Below are 21209 nucleotides of genomic sequence, written 5' to 3' on the forward strand. Positions count from 1 at the left end.
GATAAAGATGAAATGATGAATGTGCAGACATATCAGCAAAGAAGATATTTCATGAAACTTAAGTATGCAAATGTTATTTGATTCAATTATTTTTCATGTATCTATAATTTGTTGAACAGTGACTATATCATTTTGAATATTAATTGGTAATTCTTGGAAAGTTAAGTACAAAATGACGTAGTCATTCACATACAGAGGTAATTATATCATTGGTACAGTGTACTCATTCACATATATAAACCGAAAACAGATTCTCTAATAATTCTGTTACTAGGTTCGAACCCGCGGTACACCGCGGGTCAAATGTTTTAAAATTTTTGACTTTTGATTTTTTATATTTTTTATAAAGAGAATTATTTTTAAATTATTTAATAACTATTTAACAAAATTATAATAAATTTTAGTTATAATGTGAGTATATTTTTTTAAATCTTCCAAATTTTATTTTATTTGTCGTGATACAATAATTTGTTTGGTGTGTATAAATAATAATTAATATATAGTACAAATTTGTGTTTCTGTATTTCATTTTGGAAGTATATTTTAGGATATTGTGGAAATCATAATCAAAACAGGTTGTAATAATCTTATAAATAGTATAGACATTAGGACACAAAAAAAAATAAAAAGGCCCAACTAAAATAGTAAACAAACACTTGACTTTTGTTGTGCTTCTTCGAGAGTCTATCTGATTTTTTTTAACTTTCTTCCTTTTCTCTTTTTAATCAACCGAACTCTTCCTTCTTTGCCTTAGATCCCGATCGAACCCTATAATTCTCACCTCCGTGATTTCTATTTTTAATTGCTTATTGATCTAATTTGAAGATTTCAAACGGATGTTTTGCAAACCCAGTAAATGAGTTCGTTGATTTCAGTCTCGGATCTTATTGGTTGGTAAGTTCTTGATTTTAAACTCTCTTCATTGAGCCATCTTCTTTATAATTGGGTTTTAAATTCACTGTATTATTCTCTCTCAGAGAATAGGATTATATACATATATTATCGTCTGTTGTTTCCCATCTGAATTTAGCGACTGTGATTTGGGCTTTTTTGTTATAAGATTATCTAACATCTTAATAATTCAATTCCAGGTATTTCCTTATGTTATAAAAGTATATTCATTCAAAAGAAAAGCCAGATAAGTTCGATGTTGATTTCAGCTTTAGATATCACGGTGTTCTGTAGACATAATCATACACTAACATATGTTCTTTATATGTTTACAACTCTTGTGTAGACAGATACTTATAAGATCAACAATTACAGTCAACTAAAAGCAAAGGGAGATAACGTCCTAAACTGGTTAGTAACATGCCAATTTTTTTTGCCTTTATTTTCTAAATTAGACTTTCGAGGAATTGTCATGTGTTTACACATTCACGAAAACAAAACCAAAACCAGTTTTAAATAAATCAAAACAGCATTAAGATGTTTTTAACCTACTATTCTCTGTTCAGAACTCAGTATAATACTACATATGAAGCAAATTTTTTTAGTCCCTTTCAACTGTTGTTCAATTCGTAAGTGTATATAAGTTCGAATTTAGAATCTAAATTTTAGTAAAGAGGGTTATATCGATATATTCAATCCACTCTATTACAATCTGTCCTTAAATCCGATTTTTAGGGTCTCTGTTTTGAAATTTTTTATAATAAGATGAATTCAGATCTTAACCAATTTATCTCTTACAGGTGACAACTGGGGTTGGTAAAGTATAATGATTCAACACCAAAGCAAGATAAGTTTGAGTTTGATTTCGTTTACATAAATTACAATATTCTGTAAACTTCCTCATTCAATAATATATGTTCTATCCATGTGTTCAACGTTTCTGCAGAAAGCTGGACTTATAAATCAAAAATTACAGTCAAATAAAAGGAAACACCTCTGACATCTTACTCGGTTAGTTACATGGCTCTCTGTTTTTGGCTTTGTTTGGTAAATCATTTTATGAATGAATGGTCGTTTGTATACAAATAACGAACAGAAAACAAAATCTAAATCTAAACCTAGAAATTAAAACAGCATTCTTTTGTTTTATATGGTCTATGCTTAGTTCAGATAACAGTATAATACGAAATATTAAGTATATTAAGTAAATTTCTTCAAATACGAAACAAACCAAACATCCCCAAAATGTTTTACTAATAGAAGACTGCAAAAACAAAATTCACCCTTGAAATTAAAAAATTTAAAACAACAAACACCAAACCAGACCTTACTTCCATAGATTTTGAAAAATTTCCTTGAACACAACATTCATCGTTTGCTTTGTTGTCCCTCCATCTTTATCTAAGATAAGCACTTTCAAACCCTTCTTCGATGTAACCCTAGAAAGGGCCACATATAACTGGCCATGAGAAAACACTGGTCGAGGTAGAAAAAGACCAACTTCTTCGAGTGATTGTCCTTGACTCTTGTTTATAGTCATCGCAAAAGCTACAGACAATGGAAATTGTCTTCTTCTCATCCGGAAAGGAAGTTTAGTATCAGTCGGTTTAATTAAAACCTTTGGAATTAACACTTTATCTCCAACTCTTTCACCGGTAATAACACAAGCTTCTAGGACATTAATCCCCATCTGAGTAATCTGCAATCGTGTACCGTTGCATAAACCACCTTTAGGATCTATATTTCTCAGTAACATTACAGGAGCACCAATCTTAAGACGAAGACTGTGATTTGGCAACCCTGAGAGCTTTATACTATTTAAGAAGTCTGAACTGAAAACAGGGTTGTTTAATGATTCGCTGTCCTGAGGATCGATACTATCAGCACTTAAGTACACCATTTCTTCACCTGTATAGATATATGATCACGTTATTATTGTATTTAACTAACATCAGAAAAACTAAAAATTTTCCTGATTTAAAAGTAGAAACTAACCTTGGAGCTTCTCAAGCAGTCTTTCATTGATGGTGTTAACATCACTATTTGTTGGACATAAAATAGCTCTTGTTTGGAAAAACTTCGGATCTGTTTTTGTATGCAACTTTTCCAAATCACCATATACGGCCCTACTTATGGAATCAATAGGATCAACTACATCTCTTATTAGCAATTCTTCTGGAATATCAATAAGAGCTTCCCCATCGTTTGATTCGGGAATTTTCCCATCTCCAACAGCTAGAATCCAATCAGAAAACTCCTTTATATTCCTTGCTTCAATCTCTGTCATATTCTTTGACATAAGCCGCATATTCTTCGTCAAAGACAGAACCTTACAATGTTCCCATAGATACGAAGAGTTCAATGAAGCTAGAACAATCTGAGCCCTACCAGCACCATTTATTACAGGTAATACCTGCCTGAAGTCACCTCCAAATACAACTACTTTTCCACCAAACGGCTTGTTGTCTGCATTTCTCATTATATCAGATAAACTTCTATCCAGATTCTCAAAACAATATCTGCTCATCATTGGTGCTTCGTCCCATATGATGAGAGACGCTTCTTTCAACATCTTAGCCAAATCTGAAGTAGGATTGATATTACAGGTTGTAAAATCATCAGGATTTATAGGGATACAAAACCTTGAGTGTGCAGTCCTTCCACCCTCTAACAGCAAAGAAGCTATACCACTTGAGGCAACATTTATAGCTATCAATCCCCTGTATCTAACAGCTGCAGAAAGAGTTTTCCACATAAAAGTCTTTCCTGTTCCACCAAAACCGTAAACAAAAAAGACTCCTCCACAATCATTTAAAACAGCTACCATTATCTCATCATATATTGCCCTTTGCTCAGACGTCATCAACTCTACCCAATCATCATGTTTTTCTTTCAATTCATCACGATTGTAGTTCTTCTCCTCTATTATATAACGATTGGAATGATCTAAACCTATGCTGTTTGGCTTTGGCATTTCTTCAATTTCTTTCAGAGTTCCACCATTGCATAACAATATCTCTTCAATTTCTTGAAGCGTATAATTCTTCTTCTCCTCATCTGTTAAATTTAAATCTGCAATATCATAAATAAATGGAAATATAATTAGTTTCTTAGTTTTTGCGAACCATAGATACGGATGAGATTATCAAACAGTAATTCTTTTTGCTATAATTCGAAACCTGGATTATTGTATTTTTCTCTTTTCTTAGCTTCAATGTCTTCTGATAAAAAATGCCATGTTTCTTCCCACACATGTAGTGGCCTTGATGAACAACAATCTAGAAGCATCAGAGCAAAAAGATTCCGAAGTTGATCTCCAAAAAACCAGAAGCTTGCTTCAATAATACTGTCGATATAAGCTTGGTCGTCTTCTAAAATACCTCGAGCCCAACATGCTTTTTTGTATGTATCATACACAACGCCTCTGTATGTCCTGATATCTTCATCAGTTTTGGGACCTCTAACGATTCCAAGAAGGATTCTCATATAATATTCCGCTTCCATTCTATGTGGAACATAATTGATCCTTCCAATAGCAAATCCCCTCTGCCTTACTTTCCATTGTTTATTTTTACCATCCCAAGTAAAGTATTTAGGAATTTCTGCATAAGTAAGCGTTCTAGCAAATGCATTAACCTTATTCAGATTTAGGTAGGCCATGAACATAGAATCGACATTAGCTCTTCTGTCAAGTACATCTTTAATCTTCTCCTTCTCTTTATAAAAAACTGGTTGCTTCCCTGGTGGATGAAATGGAAGTTTCATGACTGCTATACTTCTATACTGTATTGGAAACTTGAAAAGCCTCCACGCTGCTTCAGAAGCTGAAACATATCTACAAAATAAAAAAATATAAATATTAGTAAAGAAAAAAAATACTAAAGAAAGGCAAATAGGAGTCTGTGATTCGAACCTGCAATCAAAGTATTCCTTTATTTCATCCTTTTTTGTTTTCTCACCATCTGCAACATTGTTACTCCCAGCTTCAGTCTCATTCGTATCTGTAGTTTTCTTTTTAGGTTCTAGAACAACTGCAACACGGTCTTGCCCTTTGTTAATATACTTAAATAAGTACTTTATTGAACCGGATTGGTTGCACCACTCAACATTGATGTGAGCACGATATCGCAATGATAGGATACGATTGTAAGGAACAACATATCTGTTATCACACTTCAGTGAACCTTTCTCAACAAAATTAGAAGATGCTCGCCTTCTATAGATTGGATATCCGTCTTTACAAACTGAAGTTTCTTCAACACTCTCTTTTGGGTAAAACTTAGAACACTTTCCATCCACCATACACGGAGAATTTATATTCGCCGCACCACAAGGTCCATGAATCATACAATCCTTAACAACGGTGTATAGTTCAGGATCTTCATCCTTATCTGGTATCTCAGCTGAGATTATTTTGTTAATGTCATCAGCTGTTGGCAATTTACAGCTTGGATCCATGAATAACAAAATATGAGCATGAGGAAGACCCCGCTTCTGGAATTCAACCGTGTACATAGCTGCATTTTATTAAAAAACATGAATTAGAAAATGTATGTGAAAGATTGCGCAGAAAAACGGGTTCAATCAATATTCTTACCAGCTATAGTCTTCCCTAGGAGATGGTCTTCCGTTAAATCTTTCATCAAAGAATCAAGTTTAATTTTGAAGATACGACACATAATGTCTGGTCTATCATCAGAATTAAGCTTCCGCTTTTTCAAATACCTTGTTACTTCTGGCCACTTAGGGTTACATGTAAATGTAATGAATAAGTCAGGAAAGCCGTACTGTTTACATGTAGCCATTGCATCATAATAACTATGCAACATATACCGAGGTCCACCAGTAAAAGAGGCTGGTATTCGAACTTCCTTTCCTTGCTCTTCCATGCTATTTGTTCCAGCCTCTGCTGCAGCTTGAATTGATGCATAGTTATCACAACGGATATTAGACTGATTATATTTGATATAGGACAACCTGTTTGATTCTAAAGTCGTGTATGCATCAACCAAAAATTGTTGGAAAAGGCGCTTAGACCGAAGTAGAGTCTGAGCCTCGTTTTCTCTTTCTTGGATTCTGAAAGCAAACCACTGCCGCATTGAAATAAATTTTTTTTCTTCATCTTTCTGATTACCTTTTAAACACTTCTCAATTCCAACTCTGAAACCATCTTCACCATATGGAAAAATAAGAGGATACTGTAGTGCCAAGTAAGCAACATGAACTTCACTAATTCTTTGTAATCTGCCAGAGCTTTTTTCTTGTACAATAATATCACGTCCGGGCATCTCAGGATGAAAATCACCTGGGATCAATGCAGCTACTTCTGATGATGTTGGCATAGAATAGGTTCTGCCATCTTTACCTACACGATCACTTACAATCCGCATGTGAAACTTCGCATTCTCATCAGCAGCAAACTTATCTTTAGCTTGCCTAAATGACTCAACATAGGGATTAACTTCATCCAGCAGTCGAATAAGTTTTGCAATTAGTTCTTTTCGTATACTTTGTCTACCTTTAAGACTTCCGGACTGCTTCCCCTTGCTGTGCATAATAATAAAATAACGCACAATTAGTACAATTAAAAAAATACACAATTTAAATCAAGGTTGATCATGTAGAATACGATAATTCGTTAGATAGTATTTTTATTAACAATAAGCACAATACCTCAATATTGATGATCTATTCTCAATCTCATTATCTGTGTCAACGATATAGAGCTGGGAAAATTTAGCATAGTCACCATCTTCGGGCTTCAAACTACCAATTTTGTGAAAATTCTGGCCATGTAATTGAAATTGCTTAGGACCTTTACCCTTTTCAACTGAACGATCTACTTGACCACCAAGAGAAGTAAATGCAAAAAGCATATTATAAGTTCTGATATTCTCACGAAAATGCCTGCTAAGCGGATCATCCTTACTAAGCAATTCCCTTATAAGTTCAGGTGCTTCTTTGAGAAGTGGTAGTTTAACGGTTCCTTGTAAGCAACATAATGAAAATTTCGGCTTTCTTGACCTTCTGCGTTTGTTTATTCGCTCATCATACCACATCATTGCACCACAGTAAGAACACTTGAATGTTGGGTCACCATGGTCTACATACTTTTCATATGACACTGTATTTCCATTAAGAAGATACAACTATTAGAAGACTGCTACAGGAAATTATAAACATTTGATTTATGTAAACGACTAACCTTTGTCCACTTTTGCTCTTGAACATCGACCCCTTGCATTTAATTCCGTGATTCTACTAATTCCGGGAGATCGAACTTTAAAACCTTTATGACGCCTATTATATGTACCACAAATCTTCTCAAGAGTAATCCTATTCCTTGTGCCAATTGAATGATCACTATCAGTTTCTGAAAGATCTGAATCATTATCTTCTAGACTACTCACATCAAAGTGTTGTTCATTATCTGAGTGGTCATCTCCTGTAATATAATTGTAATTGATTTCACTTAAAAAAAGGACAATTGTCATTAAAAAAAAAACATACAATTTATTCAACAATACCTCCTGTACACGAAAGATCATCATTTTGATGAGAATAGACTTCCAGATTAGGAACCGATGTTATTTTTTCCTTTCTTGCCCCTTGGACATATTGTTGTAATGGTGAATCTGAAAGGAATTCAATATATTTAGAATGTACTATTTTATTATTCAGTTAATTATTCTCAATCAAAATAATAAGCTAAACCTGAAAAATTTGTGTCTCTTAATGCAGTATGACTTGTCGCTGGAAGGTGTGGCTTCTGTCTTCTACTACTATCTGGTATGTTTGTAATATCTTGTAAAATCTTACGTGAGCATTTCTTTAGCTTTCGCTCAAGAATCTTCCTTGTAGTTTTTTTGGTACGAACAGTTTCTGTGAGTATAAATGCAGCTTCATAAAATTTTAACTATATATCTTATAAATAAACATAGGAACTGTTATTAAGTAAAAACACATACCTTGTGAAATAGCACTTTCAGGAGACACAATTTGTTCAGTTATAGTTGCTTTTGTTGGTTTTGGGTTAATATGAGCTGTGCACAATAGAAATACAAAACGTTATAGGAAAGGTTCTTTGTAGTGGGGTTTTTTAAGAAACTGTCAATACGCCTCCTTGATTACCTTTTAAAGATTTATTCCTCAAGTTGTCGACAAAATTGCTAGTTCCTAGTCTAGAATATGATTGTCTTATATTCACTGCAGACAGGGGGGAGTTTTCTTGTTCGTCGATCATTCTAACTGCACATATTAGAACAATAGATTTACTTAGTAATTCACAGGTAAAAATATTTGAAATGGATAGATATGGGATTAAAGGGAGTTTTCTACAAATAGGGTTCTAATTTTTTTTGGATTTTACATTTCTGAGATTGCTTTCGTATGGATGATATGAATTCATGACTTCCAGGAGATGAGTACGATTGGTTTACTATGACGGGTGTGAGATTTTCACAATGTTCGATTACAGCTGGTACCGACCCTGCGAATGTATGTTGTAAATTTTATTTCTTTTAACAATGTAAACATATGTATTTTTTTTCAAAATAGAATACGACTAACCTGCCGAATACATTTTAGGTAGTCCTCTTTCAAGCTGTGTAGTGGCAGGAGTATGTTGGAAGCAAATGTCTTCATCTACAATGGTAACTCCTTGACTCAAACTTTCTAGTATTGGAACATGTGTAAAACCATTGTTTTCATCTAATCCCGGGAAAGCTTCTGCAGGATAATATTACACGACAAAGTAAATTGTGTGAAAGAATAATTGCTTTACAGATAAGTTTGGTAAGTTACTACCTGCATATCTGGGAATAATACTACTTCTGGTTGGATCAATGGATTCATCTATAATAATAGGCGTCAAGTTTGTTATGTCACTGAAAATCCGCCCAAAAACGCCTTTTACATTCACCAGATTTTGATTATTTGATTTCTCGGTTTGAGCTGAATTCGAACATATTCTTTTAGTCGGTTGTTTTTCTTGATCAACTATTTGTTCAAACAACCCTCTCTTGCTCTTCATTACTTTTTTTGTATAGCAAAATGTGTTTACAATAATTTACTGATATTTTTTTAAGAAAAACTCAAATGAAGAGTTGGTACCATTGCTTGTAAAAAGATTACTTGTATATGAATTTGAGATTTTGTAAGGTTCTGGTACCGATATTTTATCCGGTAATTTTGCTAATGTTTTAATGTGGTAAATCTTTTAGATTTTAAATTACCTTTTACATTTATATGTGTGAGTTAACAATTTCGGTCCTCCTTGGGTGCAGGTACTATAAATTCTACATGAATTATGACCGTAATCTTCGCCAAGATAAAAGGTATGTAAACAAACTCCTAAATTAAAGGACTAACTATTTAATTTCAATAATAATAGTTGAAAGCTTTCGGTCCAAATAGAAAATATACTAAAATATAATTGAAAACGTTAAACATCAATTACATAAATAAAGATTCTAAAAGGGATACTTCAAATTAATTTAAAAGTTTTGCTCAACAACCTCCATAAAGACTTCATCTTCTTCTGAGTCTTCAAGTCCACTATAATGAGGAAATAAGAATGGTTAGCAGTCAAAATTTATATGTTTACGATATATGATGATTAAATGACTAAACAAACAAACCTGTAATTTTTCCTGTCGATTTCTGCGAATTCTTTGTCAAAGAAGCATCTTGAAGAGCCAGAATCAGACATTAAGCAATTTTGAGCTACGATTGTAATATTTTAGAAAATATTAATTGTAAATACTTGGAGAAATTTATAAGTTACAAACACTTTAATTTAGGTAAGATACATGAAAAAAAAACTAACCTTGGAATGTAGCGTATCGCCAGAAACGTAGAACACAAAGGATTGACCCATTAACATAATTGATATCAGATACCCTTCTAGACCAGTTCTTTACAAAGTCATCACACGTTTTTCCTATTGCAACACATTTCATAATCCTCCCACTAACAGAGTTTTAAGAACAGATGTATACTTTGCCTGGTTAGGATATCACGGATTATACAAAACATAGAAGAATCTTTAAAATGTTTTGTAAATTACCTGGCATCTTTTAGTTTGAAAATGACCATATTTGCTTCAGATTCACATCCACTATCTTTGTCCATATAATGTATCTTTGCAATCGGAGTTACATCCATGAGAACTCCACATGCATCTAGATAAAAACATGAATAAAACTTTTCAGTAATAAGTAAATATATCAAAGGGATAAAACCTAATAATCGGCAACATACCAACAACCCGTTTCTTATCAGCTTCTGTTGCATTCGCAATCTGTGTTGCTGAAGTAAAATCAAAGAACTGACTTGTCGATTTTGGACCAACAGGATCCATTGTTGTTTTAGGAATAAAAATGAGATGAAAAGGGTGAACTGAGTATGGATTCGACTTTGGAATCACATCAACCTTGAAGAAGTTCAAAAGGTACCATTCACCTTCTTTGAGCCATCTCTTAAATTTCTCTTTATACTTGATCGGAGGTATAGAAGCATCAATTCTAGATCCCTGGGATAAAATAAAAATAGAAAGAAACTTTAATCAATTTACAAACAATGGAATTACAAAAACTGTGAGAGAAGGTTTATAGAAGATCACGGACAATAAAAAAACAAAACAAAAGATAGCATACCTTCTCATCTGCGAGAATCATTTCAACAGAATTCTCTTTTCCTTTCCAAATACTCAGAATCTTGACAAAAATAGTCCACTTTGTCTTCCTTGATGAATCTAAAGTAATATCTTCAAAAAAGGACCGATGAGACATGGTGAATTTTTTTCTGAAACTTTTGATATTCGAAACTTTTCGCTTTCCTGTGGTTTTAAGTTTTTTTCTCAAAACTTAACACTGACTGTCTATTTATATAGAGATTGAGTGAAAAGTTTCTCAAAGTCATTTACTACTTCTAATAAATAACGACTGCCTCTTCTAAATTATATAGAGATATAAAACCTAGCAATTTTAATTTTATCTCTTCTTTCAATTTTGGTTTAAACTGATTTTGATTGACAGATTGATAGCTGTAACTTTTTAAGTAACCAAGATGGTTGCTATTGGTTTACTTATATCAATTATCAACAAACCTACTTTTTACTATTTGGTCTTCAGCTTTTCGTGTAATTTCAAATATACAATAATTATATATATATATATATATATATATTTATAATTAGATTTCTGAGTTATTAAAGTTGTTTAAAAATTAAAATAAATCTCGAAAATAAAGAAATCATCCTTTCTTATTATTGAGAAAACAGAAATAAAATATTCTGACCAGTTTCATCACACTGGATCAATTCTTCGAAAAATGAAACTCCAAAAACTTGCAAACAACTTGAAAATCCTTAACATTTAAAAAAAAACGCAACCCTTATTCTTTTTTTCTTTAACGAAGTAGTCGAGAAATTTTCCATTGCTCACGGCTTCTTTTTCTTTTCCTCATTCACCATCTCTGCCTTCGTCAGCTTCTCCTGCTTAATCTGGACCACCTTGATGTTGTCAAGACACAGCTTCTTTGTAGTAGAGGAACTATCATTAGGGAAGTCTTTATCAGGACTTGAACGCTTTGACGATGGAGTCATGAAGTCAGAGACTTCCTGACCGCTGGTCAAGCACAAGCTAGCCTATCACAAAAAAATAGTCTCAAATTTTAGGGTTTGTGAATATCAGCTATACACATTTTGTTAATTTCATTGAGTTGTAAAATGAAACCTGATATCCGGTGCTATCATCGGGAGGATTATCCCCACCGTGTGAATCATCATTAAGATCATCATCCGGTACACCATCATTAACCAGCACCCTTGACACCTTGTAGATATCCAACTCATTCCACAAATTTTCACTTTCAACACTCACAAGAAATTGGAATGTTTTTCCGACCAAATTCTTGATATCATCTGGCAAGTTGTCAGGATCTTCCATCTATAATTATTAAAAAGTAGTATTTTAGATAGTATACTTTGTAAAACTCGGTTATTAAGTCGAGTATATGGTAATTATATCAAATACCTCATAAAATGGACCATCAATGAGTGAGTTTGCTGAGCAGCCTACAATCTCTATGGCCATGCTATCAAAGAGCATCAACTTCAACTCACCAGAATTATCCATAACGTTAACATGTAGTTTGTACCTAAGACCATAACGTTCAAAGATGAGTATGGAGATTATACACCTATAATTGTGTATAATTTGATAAAATATTTTCAATGTGTATACCTTGCGAGAACATTAGTAACATGTACTCGACACCCATCACACCAGAACTAGGGTTTCTTTGCAGTTGAGACAGAACCATTGGTGATTGTGTTGATAGGTGTAACCTTCTTGTTACACCTTTTGCACGAAATATAGTACCAAGCCCAATCACAATCTATGGCATAAATAGTACATATCAATTTGACCTTTCCTTCCTACACATATGTATATATTCGAATTAGGAAAACACTGATATAATTTGAAAGAAAAAAATTATAATTTTAATATTTTTAACACACTGATACATCTCCCTTGGCATTACCTCAGTCATATCCAAGATAGCTTGTATGTTCCTCCTTGGGAAGTTCTGGTAGACCTCGCCTACATTTGCTAACTGCAGATTATTCCTTGGTCTCCTCTCAATTAAGGTAATAGCAAGCCCATCATTTGGCAACCTAACATTTATATGTTGAGTAGGGCTGGAAAAACCCAATATACACTAAGCATAACATGGTTTTAAATATATGTAGTTAAACTTACTTATTCTGCCACTCTAGGATGTCTGCATAGTCGGGATTAATTACCACCACAGATGCATTGAAAGCATTGGAGATACTCCTCTTCTCTATAAGAGTTAAACACATTGAAAATTTTATAGGTCCCAAGTGGTTAGTACTTACAACATTGCGGTTTTTTAAGCAAAACAATACTAATCTATGATAAGGTTGAATGATTAAGACTTACCATTGTAAGTCTTGATTTTCGCAAATCTCACCAGACAAATAACACGTGCTTGAGCATCAGGATCACAAGCACTATGCACTTGCTCAGCAAATGTACCCCACAAAGTGCATGGTAGTCTATCATCACTAATAAAACAACGCACAATTAAAATATGTTATGAATGTTAAGATAACAAATGTTTTCAGGCATTTCGTATTTAGAATAAAATGCTACCTCTCATCACGAAGCTCAAAACTGATCTTCTTAGTGGGTCTGTTGTTGACATCGATGGTTTCGATCTCCCCAACATTCACAATTTGACCAACAATATCTGATGAATGATGTTATTGAATTAGCAAATTTATTAGGTTTCTTTAAACATTCGAAATGGTAAAATTAAAATAACTCACCAATAAGATGGTTTTCATTCAGGTTGCCGGACAGGACAGAAACAAATGGGGACAGAGTTAAATACGGATCATCAGACACAGAGTCCATCCTATTGACAATGGTTTGAGTGATGAAAGACATCTTGTAACGATGGGCAGTAGGCTTGAATTGACGAGTGGCGATACTCAAACCAAAGTTCTCGACAGTTCTCCATTGACCGGTCACGACCTTGTTTTCAAAACGACTGATCAAATCCTTCTTGACAGAAGCGTGAATCTTCGTCCCCTGGTAAAAGAAGTTATTAGGTACATTGTAGTTGCATTACAAATATTAGAATTAGAGGTCAATGATGGGAGACATAAGTATTTATACTTACTTGGACATCTGAGAGCACCATATCGAAAGTTTCACCAAACCTTGTTGAGTAGGTCTTCCATGAATGAAGAACCCTTACTTGGACCTTCCAAGAAGTCTTGTAAGGCTTAACGTCTCGAAGGTAAACGTAAGCTGCAGCCACTGATAGTTGCTTACTGAATTTTGCTTGAGAAATGATTTTTGCTTGATGAGTTTTGAATGTGTTTGATGTTGTATTATTTATAGTGGTTGAGTGTTCTAGGGTATCGTATAGGTTTTGCTTTGATAATTGCGTGATTTTTGGTTATGATTAGGATTATATTATGTATCTGATAGAATTTGCTTTCAATGTTGATTGATACTCAGGGCCAAAAAGATTATGCAGAGAGATTTGAGGGCGGGATTGATTGAGAAGATTTTGTGTGAGTAGTTACCAAAAAAATTCAAAGGAATATTCTTCAGGTTTATTGTCGAGCCTGACAATATTGGGCTAATGGACAATTTTAAAAACTTCTTTGTATTGCTAATATGGCCGATTTAGTATGAAATTGGCCCAAACAAAGGATGAAACCAGGTCCTTTTAAAAAACACGCGGACCTTAGCTGTTTGGGTCGGGTAATTTTTTTAAAAATGATTTCGGACACATTTGCCCTGTTTAATTTATCGATTCCTACTCCTTTTAAATGTATTCAGTGGCAATTGCTGTAAATACTTGTAGGATTTCAGGCATTTTCAAAAATGTACTCCTCTTTTAATTATAAGAAGATAGTATTATCTTTCTTGGTCGATAATTTCGTTTAAAATAATTGAAATGATCAAGAGTTGACTCTTTTTTTAAGTTATTAATTTTTATGAAAGAATTTCTGATAGCAACCACAAAACTTAAAATTATGTCTCCAAATATAGTTACAAAAATTTTGAATATAAAAATCTAAAATGGATAACAGTTACCAATATGGAATCCACATGCATATCGTAGTTCACTATCAAATTCAAATACATAATCTCTGAAGACTCGGTAATTAAAAAGGATATAATTCTCTTAAGATCCTCTTTGTTAGGTTGGCAAAAAAAAACTGATATTCAAAGTTGAGTGAAGTGTTATCGGATAAACAAATCTCCTCTAGACATCTTATCTGCAGTCTCCTCAAAATCTAACGGTTAAGACAATGGATCTTATCCCTCAGCAACCCAGTTTCCACAATCCCTCATCCGACCAAGATCTCCCTAATCACGGGTTTGTTAGCTTTTTTTCTCTCTCTTAAACTCTAAGAAACGATGATAGCTTGTGTTTGCCATTATTGTATCACTACTGGTTACTTGTGTTGAGTTCAAGTTCTTGGTTGCTTGTGTTGTGTAACATGTTAATTAATTTGTGCGCTGGGCCTTTTTCTTGCGATCCAAGTTAGTGGAAATTTGCACATAACCTTTTAAGAGTCTAACGAATAATCTTTTTTGTTGTTAATGCAGAACTTCCAGTTGCTAGGAGAAATTCACTTCACAGGTTCTTGGCGAAGAGAATACATAGGTATGCACAAAAAAAATTTATAATGCCCTAATTTCTCAACTTTTGTGGTTTTTAATAATTTTGGTAACTAATCTAATTTGATTTTAAGGTGTGGAGGACGAGTACCATATCATAATAACTCCGGTAGTCACTTGGGAACCGTGTCTCAGTCACGGCTTGAAAGCAAGTGGTGGTTGGGGTTGGCACCTGCGGCATCTCAGCTACCTCAATAGTAATATTTTCTTTCTTTTATGAAAACGAGATTATATGTGTCTTATGGTCCGATCAACTCTTCTCGCGGATCTGAGACCTTAAAACAAAATAAATTTTGGTAGCAATTCATTTCTTAGATCTTGTTTGAATTAGTCAGATTTGGGCCAGAGAAAACCATGATTTTTCCTTGGTTTTTCTTAGACGCAAATCGGTAATGAGTTTAGATAGTATCCTTGTTTGTTTTTTAGTTTTTTTTGGTTGAGACTTGTTAGAAACAGGATACCATTTCCGTTTTATAAGACGACCACCATGAGTTGATGATTTGTTTTGGTTACAAAATTGTATCCATAATAATTTAATTGTACTTTTGGGTTCTTTTGATTTTGATTTCGGTTTGAAACTTATCGGTTAATTAGCTCTGTCCTGATTTATGATTATTTTATTTGAGATTATTAAGTATCATCTTCATATCTCAGTAAATATATATTTTTCAAAGATATCTCTCAGTAATTACTATTTTGTCCTATAATCATGCTTAGAGTTTTATAAGTTAGGATAATGTTGACTCCTGCTGTAGCAAAACAACATATTTGTAAGTTGTGAGATTGACGGCTTGGGTTCCTTAAGCTCCAAACTCAATTCTGAGAAAGAAACATGCATGTTAATTTACCTAATTTCACATAACTTCCCAAATTTTTTTGGTTAAGGATTAAATCAGAACAAATATGTGAATCAAATAAAACTGTTAACCTGAGCGAGAGACGAGAAAAGCAGAGAGATCATATACGAAAATTATCACGAATAAATTATTTAGATAATAAAAAGAATTAATACTCTGTCTATATGACATTTTATGTGCCGAATCACGAGTAGGTGACAACAAGTGGCAAATCACGTAAAGTAGTGACTATATCAGAATTATGGGATAATAATTAATAACGGATTTAAGAAGTCCGCGTGATTATGTTTTTTTTTTTCTTACACTCATTTGCAGACGCATTTTTTTCTATTTGAGGATTTAGTGTCTAACGGTAGTTTTCTAATTTATATCACATGCAGCTAGCTACGATGACTTCTATGAATATATACACATCTCAAAATTTCATATTCCCAATAAATATTAACCATCAAAAGTCAAAACTGTATAGTTTAAACACAAGCAAAAGAAAACCATAAAAGACTAACATATTAATGGACCCAAAAGCTTGAGTATTGGGTAGGAGACTCGATTCGGATACGAACAAAGACATATTAAAAATTGATGCATGCAAGTCAATTTTAGTGAAAGGACCACAAAGAAATTAGGTTTTGTCTTCTTCTTCTTCTTCTTCTTCTTCCTGTTTATATAATAACCAATAATAAATTAAGACTTTTGTGGTAGGCCCTTACCACTCAGCAATGATGTCCCTCTTTTGGGCTTATTCTCAGTGCTGGCTTCTTCCGTATGGGTCAATTTTATTTTTTACTATTTATTTTCTTTTAGTATTTCGTATCTTTCACAAGTTGATTGATATGAATAAAACCACACAAAAACCAACACGGCAACAACCATTTTTATGCTTTTCTTTTTTATATACACAAATTATACATCAGAGTTATGCTTAAACTTTATTACGTATACTATTCGAATTTTTTAATACATTTTTCACCGTTCCATTTTGTTGTTGCTAATATTCGCTTCAATTATTTGATATGATGCTTGGATTGGAGCAGTTTATTTTATATTCACCTTTCAAAACATCCATTTTAAAAAGAACCGGACACAAGGAAAAGGAAAAACCATATTTTAGAAAACTTCAAAATTATTTTTATATATGTTAATTATCACAAAAATACAGAAAACAAAACAAGAACCAAAAAAAATAAAAATAAGAGCATTATTCCATTTCTCGCCATGCTTAACGATCAAGAATTAGCTCTCTCTACATTTCATTTTTCCCCCTCATCAAAATTTCTCCAAATTCTTTCGTTCCACCATATATATGATATATATATATATATATATATATATAATATGGACATACATGTCATATATATATGCTAATTTATTTCTCTTGCCAATTATTTTATGCCTAATTATTTTATTTACCCCCGATCCCCCCCATATATATATATAAGTAAAAAACTCAGTAGAATTGAACTCCGACTAAGTCACTAGGACTCCGGTGGTGAAAATTTGGCCGGCGGTGTAAGGAGAGGTTGAGAAGTTTGATCTACATCTCTCTTTTCTTTCATCATTTGCTATATGACTCGATCGGCACTCTGTGCTGCAAAACGCTTTTTCTCCTCTGCATAAACAAAAACAAAAGGATTAGACAATCAATAATATGAAAAATAGTGAATACTTATATATGCTCCCAAAATATACCTGTAAATAAATATGTCTTGACCATGAAGTTTCTTCCTGCACAAGTAACATGAATTGAGGAATCCCAAACCCTGAAACTCCGGCGAGTTCTCTGGAGATTCCATACCGACATCGACCACGAAAAGTCTTTCACGACGATCTTCCTTGATCTTACTCGAGAAACACTCAAACCCATCTTTGTCATAAACCCTTGTACTACAAGATCCACTTGGCCCATGGTGACATGTCACCAACGTGTAATCCTCCTCGTCCATTATGAACATTTCCTCGTCTTCTCCGTCCGTGCTTCCTCCATGGTTCATGAACTGAACCGGATCAGAGCGGCCGGATTGGTTCGGTTCCGATCTACAAACGCTCGTGATTAGACGAGTGTTTGAGTTCTCGAGGGCGGCTACAATCCCTAGACCAACGGAGCCACCAAGATTGTCATCGTAGAATCTCTTTGAGCTGTTTCTTTGAGATATCTGAGGGAGAATCTTGAAATCGAGTGGGCTTCTAGGGCTCGTCATCAAGACGTCAAAGAAAGGAGCAGCCGCTGACCGGTTGACACCGACGAGGAGCTCCGATATCTTTCCGATCATTGGATGGGTTCTTTTGGTAAGCATGATCTTGGAGAGAGAAGGGTATGATCAGATTAAACCAAAAAGAACAAAAACAAAAAGAAGAAGCATAAGAGGAGAGAAGGGAGAAGCTTGGTGGTGTTTGTGAAACCTCCACAAATAAGAGATGGGGGAGAGATGTGTTATTTATGGTGGAGTTGGTGGGAGGGTTGAGAAACTTTACACTAGCTTTTATTTATTGCAATATTTACAATAAATCACGTGAACTGTTCTTATTTCGCGAATCAAACCCTTAGGACATCTCCAAGAGATACTCTATCCCCTCAAATTTGAAGTTTTATGTACTCCAAGAGATACTTTAATACTTCATAATTTGAAGTTTTGAACAGTGACACTCTATATTTGAAGTATCACTGTTCAAAACCCCAAATTTGAAGTTTCATCTTTTCTTTTTGCATTTCAATCCCTAGATTTGTGTATCTCATAAATAATCACAAAAATTATATTTTTAATCATTTTAATCCTAAAAAATTATGTTTTTTTATCATTTTAGTCCTAAAATTTTATCACTTCAAAGTATTTCACATATATCCTTATAAATTTAATTGTTACATATATTTAATAAAAATTAAAATATTAAAATTTCATAAAAATTACATATATTACAACAAATATTACACAACAAAATATGATACTAAACATAATTAATACAAAATAAAGTAATACAATGAAATAAAATTACATGAACACATAAATATGACACAAATTAAAATACTAGAACAATACTAATAATCACCTAAATTTGATATTTTATAAATTTATATTGTGTGTAACATTTTAATGTATGTTTTAGAGTTATTTATAAAAGTTTTATGATTTTAAAGTAACTATGAATAATATAAGGACTATAGTGCAAAATACTTATTTTAAAAACTTCATATATGAAGTATACTCTTGGAGAAAAGAAGTCTCATACTTCATTTTTGAAGTTTCCATACTTCATTTTTGAAGTTTCTCTTGGAGATGCCCTTACTGTTTATCTTCAAAACAAAACTACCATCTACTATCTAATGACGTAACAAGCCACAAAGCGTGTGAAGCTAATTAGAATCGAAATCTTTTGGATTTTTTTTTTTTTTAAATGGAACGTCTATAAAGTTTGAGCAAATTGAATAGCTCACCAGGTTATTACTATCATAGAAAAACCCATAAGAGATATATTAACAGAGGATAGAAAACTTATAAATCTTGTCTTATATTCTATTTAAATTTAATATGTTATATATAAGTACATGAGTAAGTCATCAATTATCGTTCTGAAGATAGTCAAAATACTAAGGCTATATCAAAACGTTGACGCAAACATAATGTGGAACTTCTTGATACAAATAATAATAGTGTGGGTGACACGGTGTTAAACTGTAAGTACATTATATTATTCTAGTTTAAAATAAATGGGCACTTAATATATTTTTAGTCATGACTCATGAGGCAAGAAAATATATAGCTCTCTTCACACTACATCATCATAATTAATTTATAAGCTTATGTTTACTTCTAAGATGAAATGACATATAAATAAGGGTCCCTCCTACAACTTATCCCACAATTAAACGCTACGAGAGAGGATAGCTTTTGGTTTCGAAATTCTTACAACGCTATAACATTAGTTTCAATTGCATGCAATCACAATCATATCCTGCCACAAACACAAAAATATATTAACGTTTTGTGAGCAGTAATGTCTAAACCAAACGCAACCCATCTGTAAGTGCCCAAACTTGTACATAACAGCAACACATGCATGTTTTCTTTATTATATATTCAATAAAACAAATTTCAGTGGAGTGTTATATGTATAAGCTTATTAATTGACATAAACCCTAAACAGTGCATAGATATAATAATGATTTAATTGATTGGGAAGATTTATTTCTGTAAGAAAAATTATAAAAAATACTGACATAAATAATGTAAGAGAGAGAGATATTAAACCAAAAAATAAACGAATATGAAGATGAGGTGCCAATGAAAGAGTGGTCCACACAGAGACAACCAATCTACCTTTAAAAAAATAGAAACCAAAAACACAAAACGTCGAGATCGATCGACAATGTCGCAAATGGATCCCACAGGGCTCTAAATTAAAGAGGATTCGTTTAGCACTTTCATGAGATGTGGGAACGTGTCATTCATCAACAGCTTCATTGTGTACCCCTCCACTATTATTTGCTGACTCAGTTCTCTGTTTTACTTTGCCACAGTGAGTTTTTATTTTTCCTTTTTTTCATATGCATGGTCCCATTCCCCTACTTAAAGATCCCCCTCTATATGTGTATTTTCTAGCAGAATAAATAAAACAAATATGTATAAATCAGTTGTTTTACAAACACATATTTTATCAGAAATCATGATCACGGATCTTAGAATTTTTTTAAAATGCAATTTCTTTGCAAAAAAAAAAGTAAGGTTTGTTTTTGTTTTTACATCAAGCAATGGATCTAACCGAAAAAAGAACTTCTTCAACTTCAACTATCATCTGGATTTATTTCAATCTCTCTCAATTATATATATTTTATGCATTTAAAACCTTCAAAAGATAAAACAATCCTCCGTCAACAAAAACGTCAAAATCATAAGCGACGTCCATCAACAACAGCGTTTGTTTGATGGGAAAGAAACATGTGTTTGAGCTTCACGTAAAAATGACTCACAATTCAATTTTTTTTTTTTAAATGACTCACACTTTTAGTTTCTTGAGTGTTTAGGAAAATACTATAATCTTCACAAAACAGTATTTTGAAAATCATCTAGTCTAAAAACCATGCACTATAATATTAGAACTTTTCAATTTTAAATTCTCCTTCGGAGTCCAAAATTTGGATTCTAAACCAATTCTCCCCCCTGTATATCAATATCAAACTATTTTCCAATATATAGTTTACGGATTTCCTTTTCGTAACTTTCTGCTTCCTTTT

General features: G+C 33.0%; 2 protein-coding genes and 2 long non-coding RNA genes across 41 annotated transcripts; 2 read left to right on the forward strand and 2 right to left on the reverse strand.

Annotated features, from left to right (window-relative positions):
• Positions 1-618: 618 nt before the first annotated feature.
• Positions 619-14228, forward strand: LOC147918683 (uncharacterized). Of its 38 annotated transcripts, none has more exons than XR_015594067.1 (13): positions 620-890; positions 1238-1302; positions 1692-1902; positions 7633-7680; positions 8309-8388; positions 8479-8543; positions 8626-8685; positions 9177-9227; positions 10246-10342; positions 12444-12544; positions 13272-13534; positions 13658-13725; positions 13950-14228. It is a non-coding gene; the product is annotated as an uncharacterized LOC147918683 (long non-coding RNA). The 38 variants fall into 38 exon arrangements; XR_015594064.1 differs by having other exon boundaries at positions 622-894; positions 1092-1302; XR_015594070.1 differs by having other exon boundaries at positions 622-894; positions 1092-1302; positions 13272-13517.
• Positions 2219-6953, reverse strand: LOC147918684 (uncharacterized). Its single transcript, XM_087506613.1, has 5 exons — positions 6565-6953; positions 5489-6438; positions 4071-5408; positions 2887-3963; positions 2219-2799 (listed from the first exon to the last, which is right to left on the reverse strand). Exons 1-5 carry the CDS (start codon positions 6951-6953, stop codon positions 2219-2221), a joined length of 4335 nt encoding a protein of 1444 aa, XP_087362739.1.
• A 330-nt stretch (positions 14229-14558) lies between the features above and the next one.
• LOC147918685 (uncharacterized) lies at positions 14559-15624 on the forward strand. Its single transcript, XR_015594095.1, has 3 exons — positions 14559-14820; positions 15054-15111; positions 15200-15624. It is a non-coding gene; the product is annotated as an uncharacterized LOC147918685 (long non-coding RNA).
• A 1463-nt stretch (positions 15625-17087) lies between these two features.
• Positions 17088-18583, reverse strand: LOC147918686 (FCS-Like Zinc finger 14). Its single transcript, XM_087506615.1, has 2 exons — positions 17672-18583; positions 17088-17591 (listed from the first exon to the last, which is right to left on the reverse strand). Exons 1-2 carry the CDS (start codon positions 18274-18276, stop codon positions 17450-17452), a joined length of 747 nt encoding a protein of 248 aa, XP_087362741.1. The 5' UTR covers positions 18277-18583; the 3' UTR covers positions 17088-17449.
• Positions 18584-21209: the final 2626 nt, after the last annotated feature.

This window comes from Camelina sativa, chromosome 20, assembly GCF_030686135.1.
Source record: "Camelina sativa cultivar CO46 ecotype springtype chromosome 20, ASM3068613v1".
In the NCBI taxonomy this organism is placed as follows: domain Eukaryota; kingdom Viridiplantae; phylum Streptophyta; class Magnoliopsida; order Brassicales; family Brassicaceae; genus Camelina; species Camelina sativa.

Coding starts and splice junctions, on each gene's coding strand:
- LOC147918684 (XM_087506613.1), bottom strand. CDS start 6,953: ATGATGTGGTATGATGAGCGAATAAACAAACGCAGAAGGTCAAGAAAG. Junction 6,439..6,564: donor AATAGATCATCAATATTGAG/GTATTGTGCTTA, acceptor TATTATGCACAG/CAAGGGGAAGCAGTCCGGAA. Junction 2,800..2,886: donor ACTGCTTGAGAAGCTCCAAG/GTTAGTTTCTAC, acceptor ATATCTATACAG/GTGAAGAAATGGTGTACTTA.
- LOC147918686 (XM_087506615.1), bottom strand. CDS start 18,276: ATGCTTACCAAAAGAACCCATCCAATGATCGGAAAGATATCGGAGCTC. Junction 17,592..17,671: donor CAAGACATATTTATTTACAG/GTATATTTTGGG, acceptor TTGTTTATGCAG/AGGAGAAAAAGCGTTTTGCA.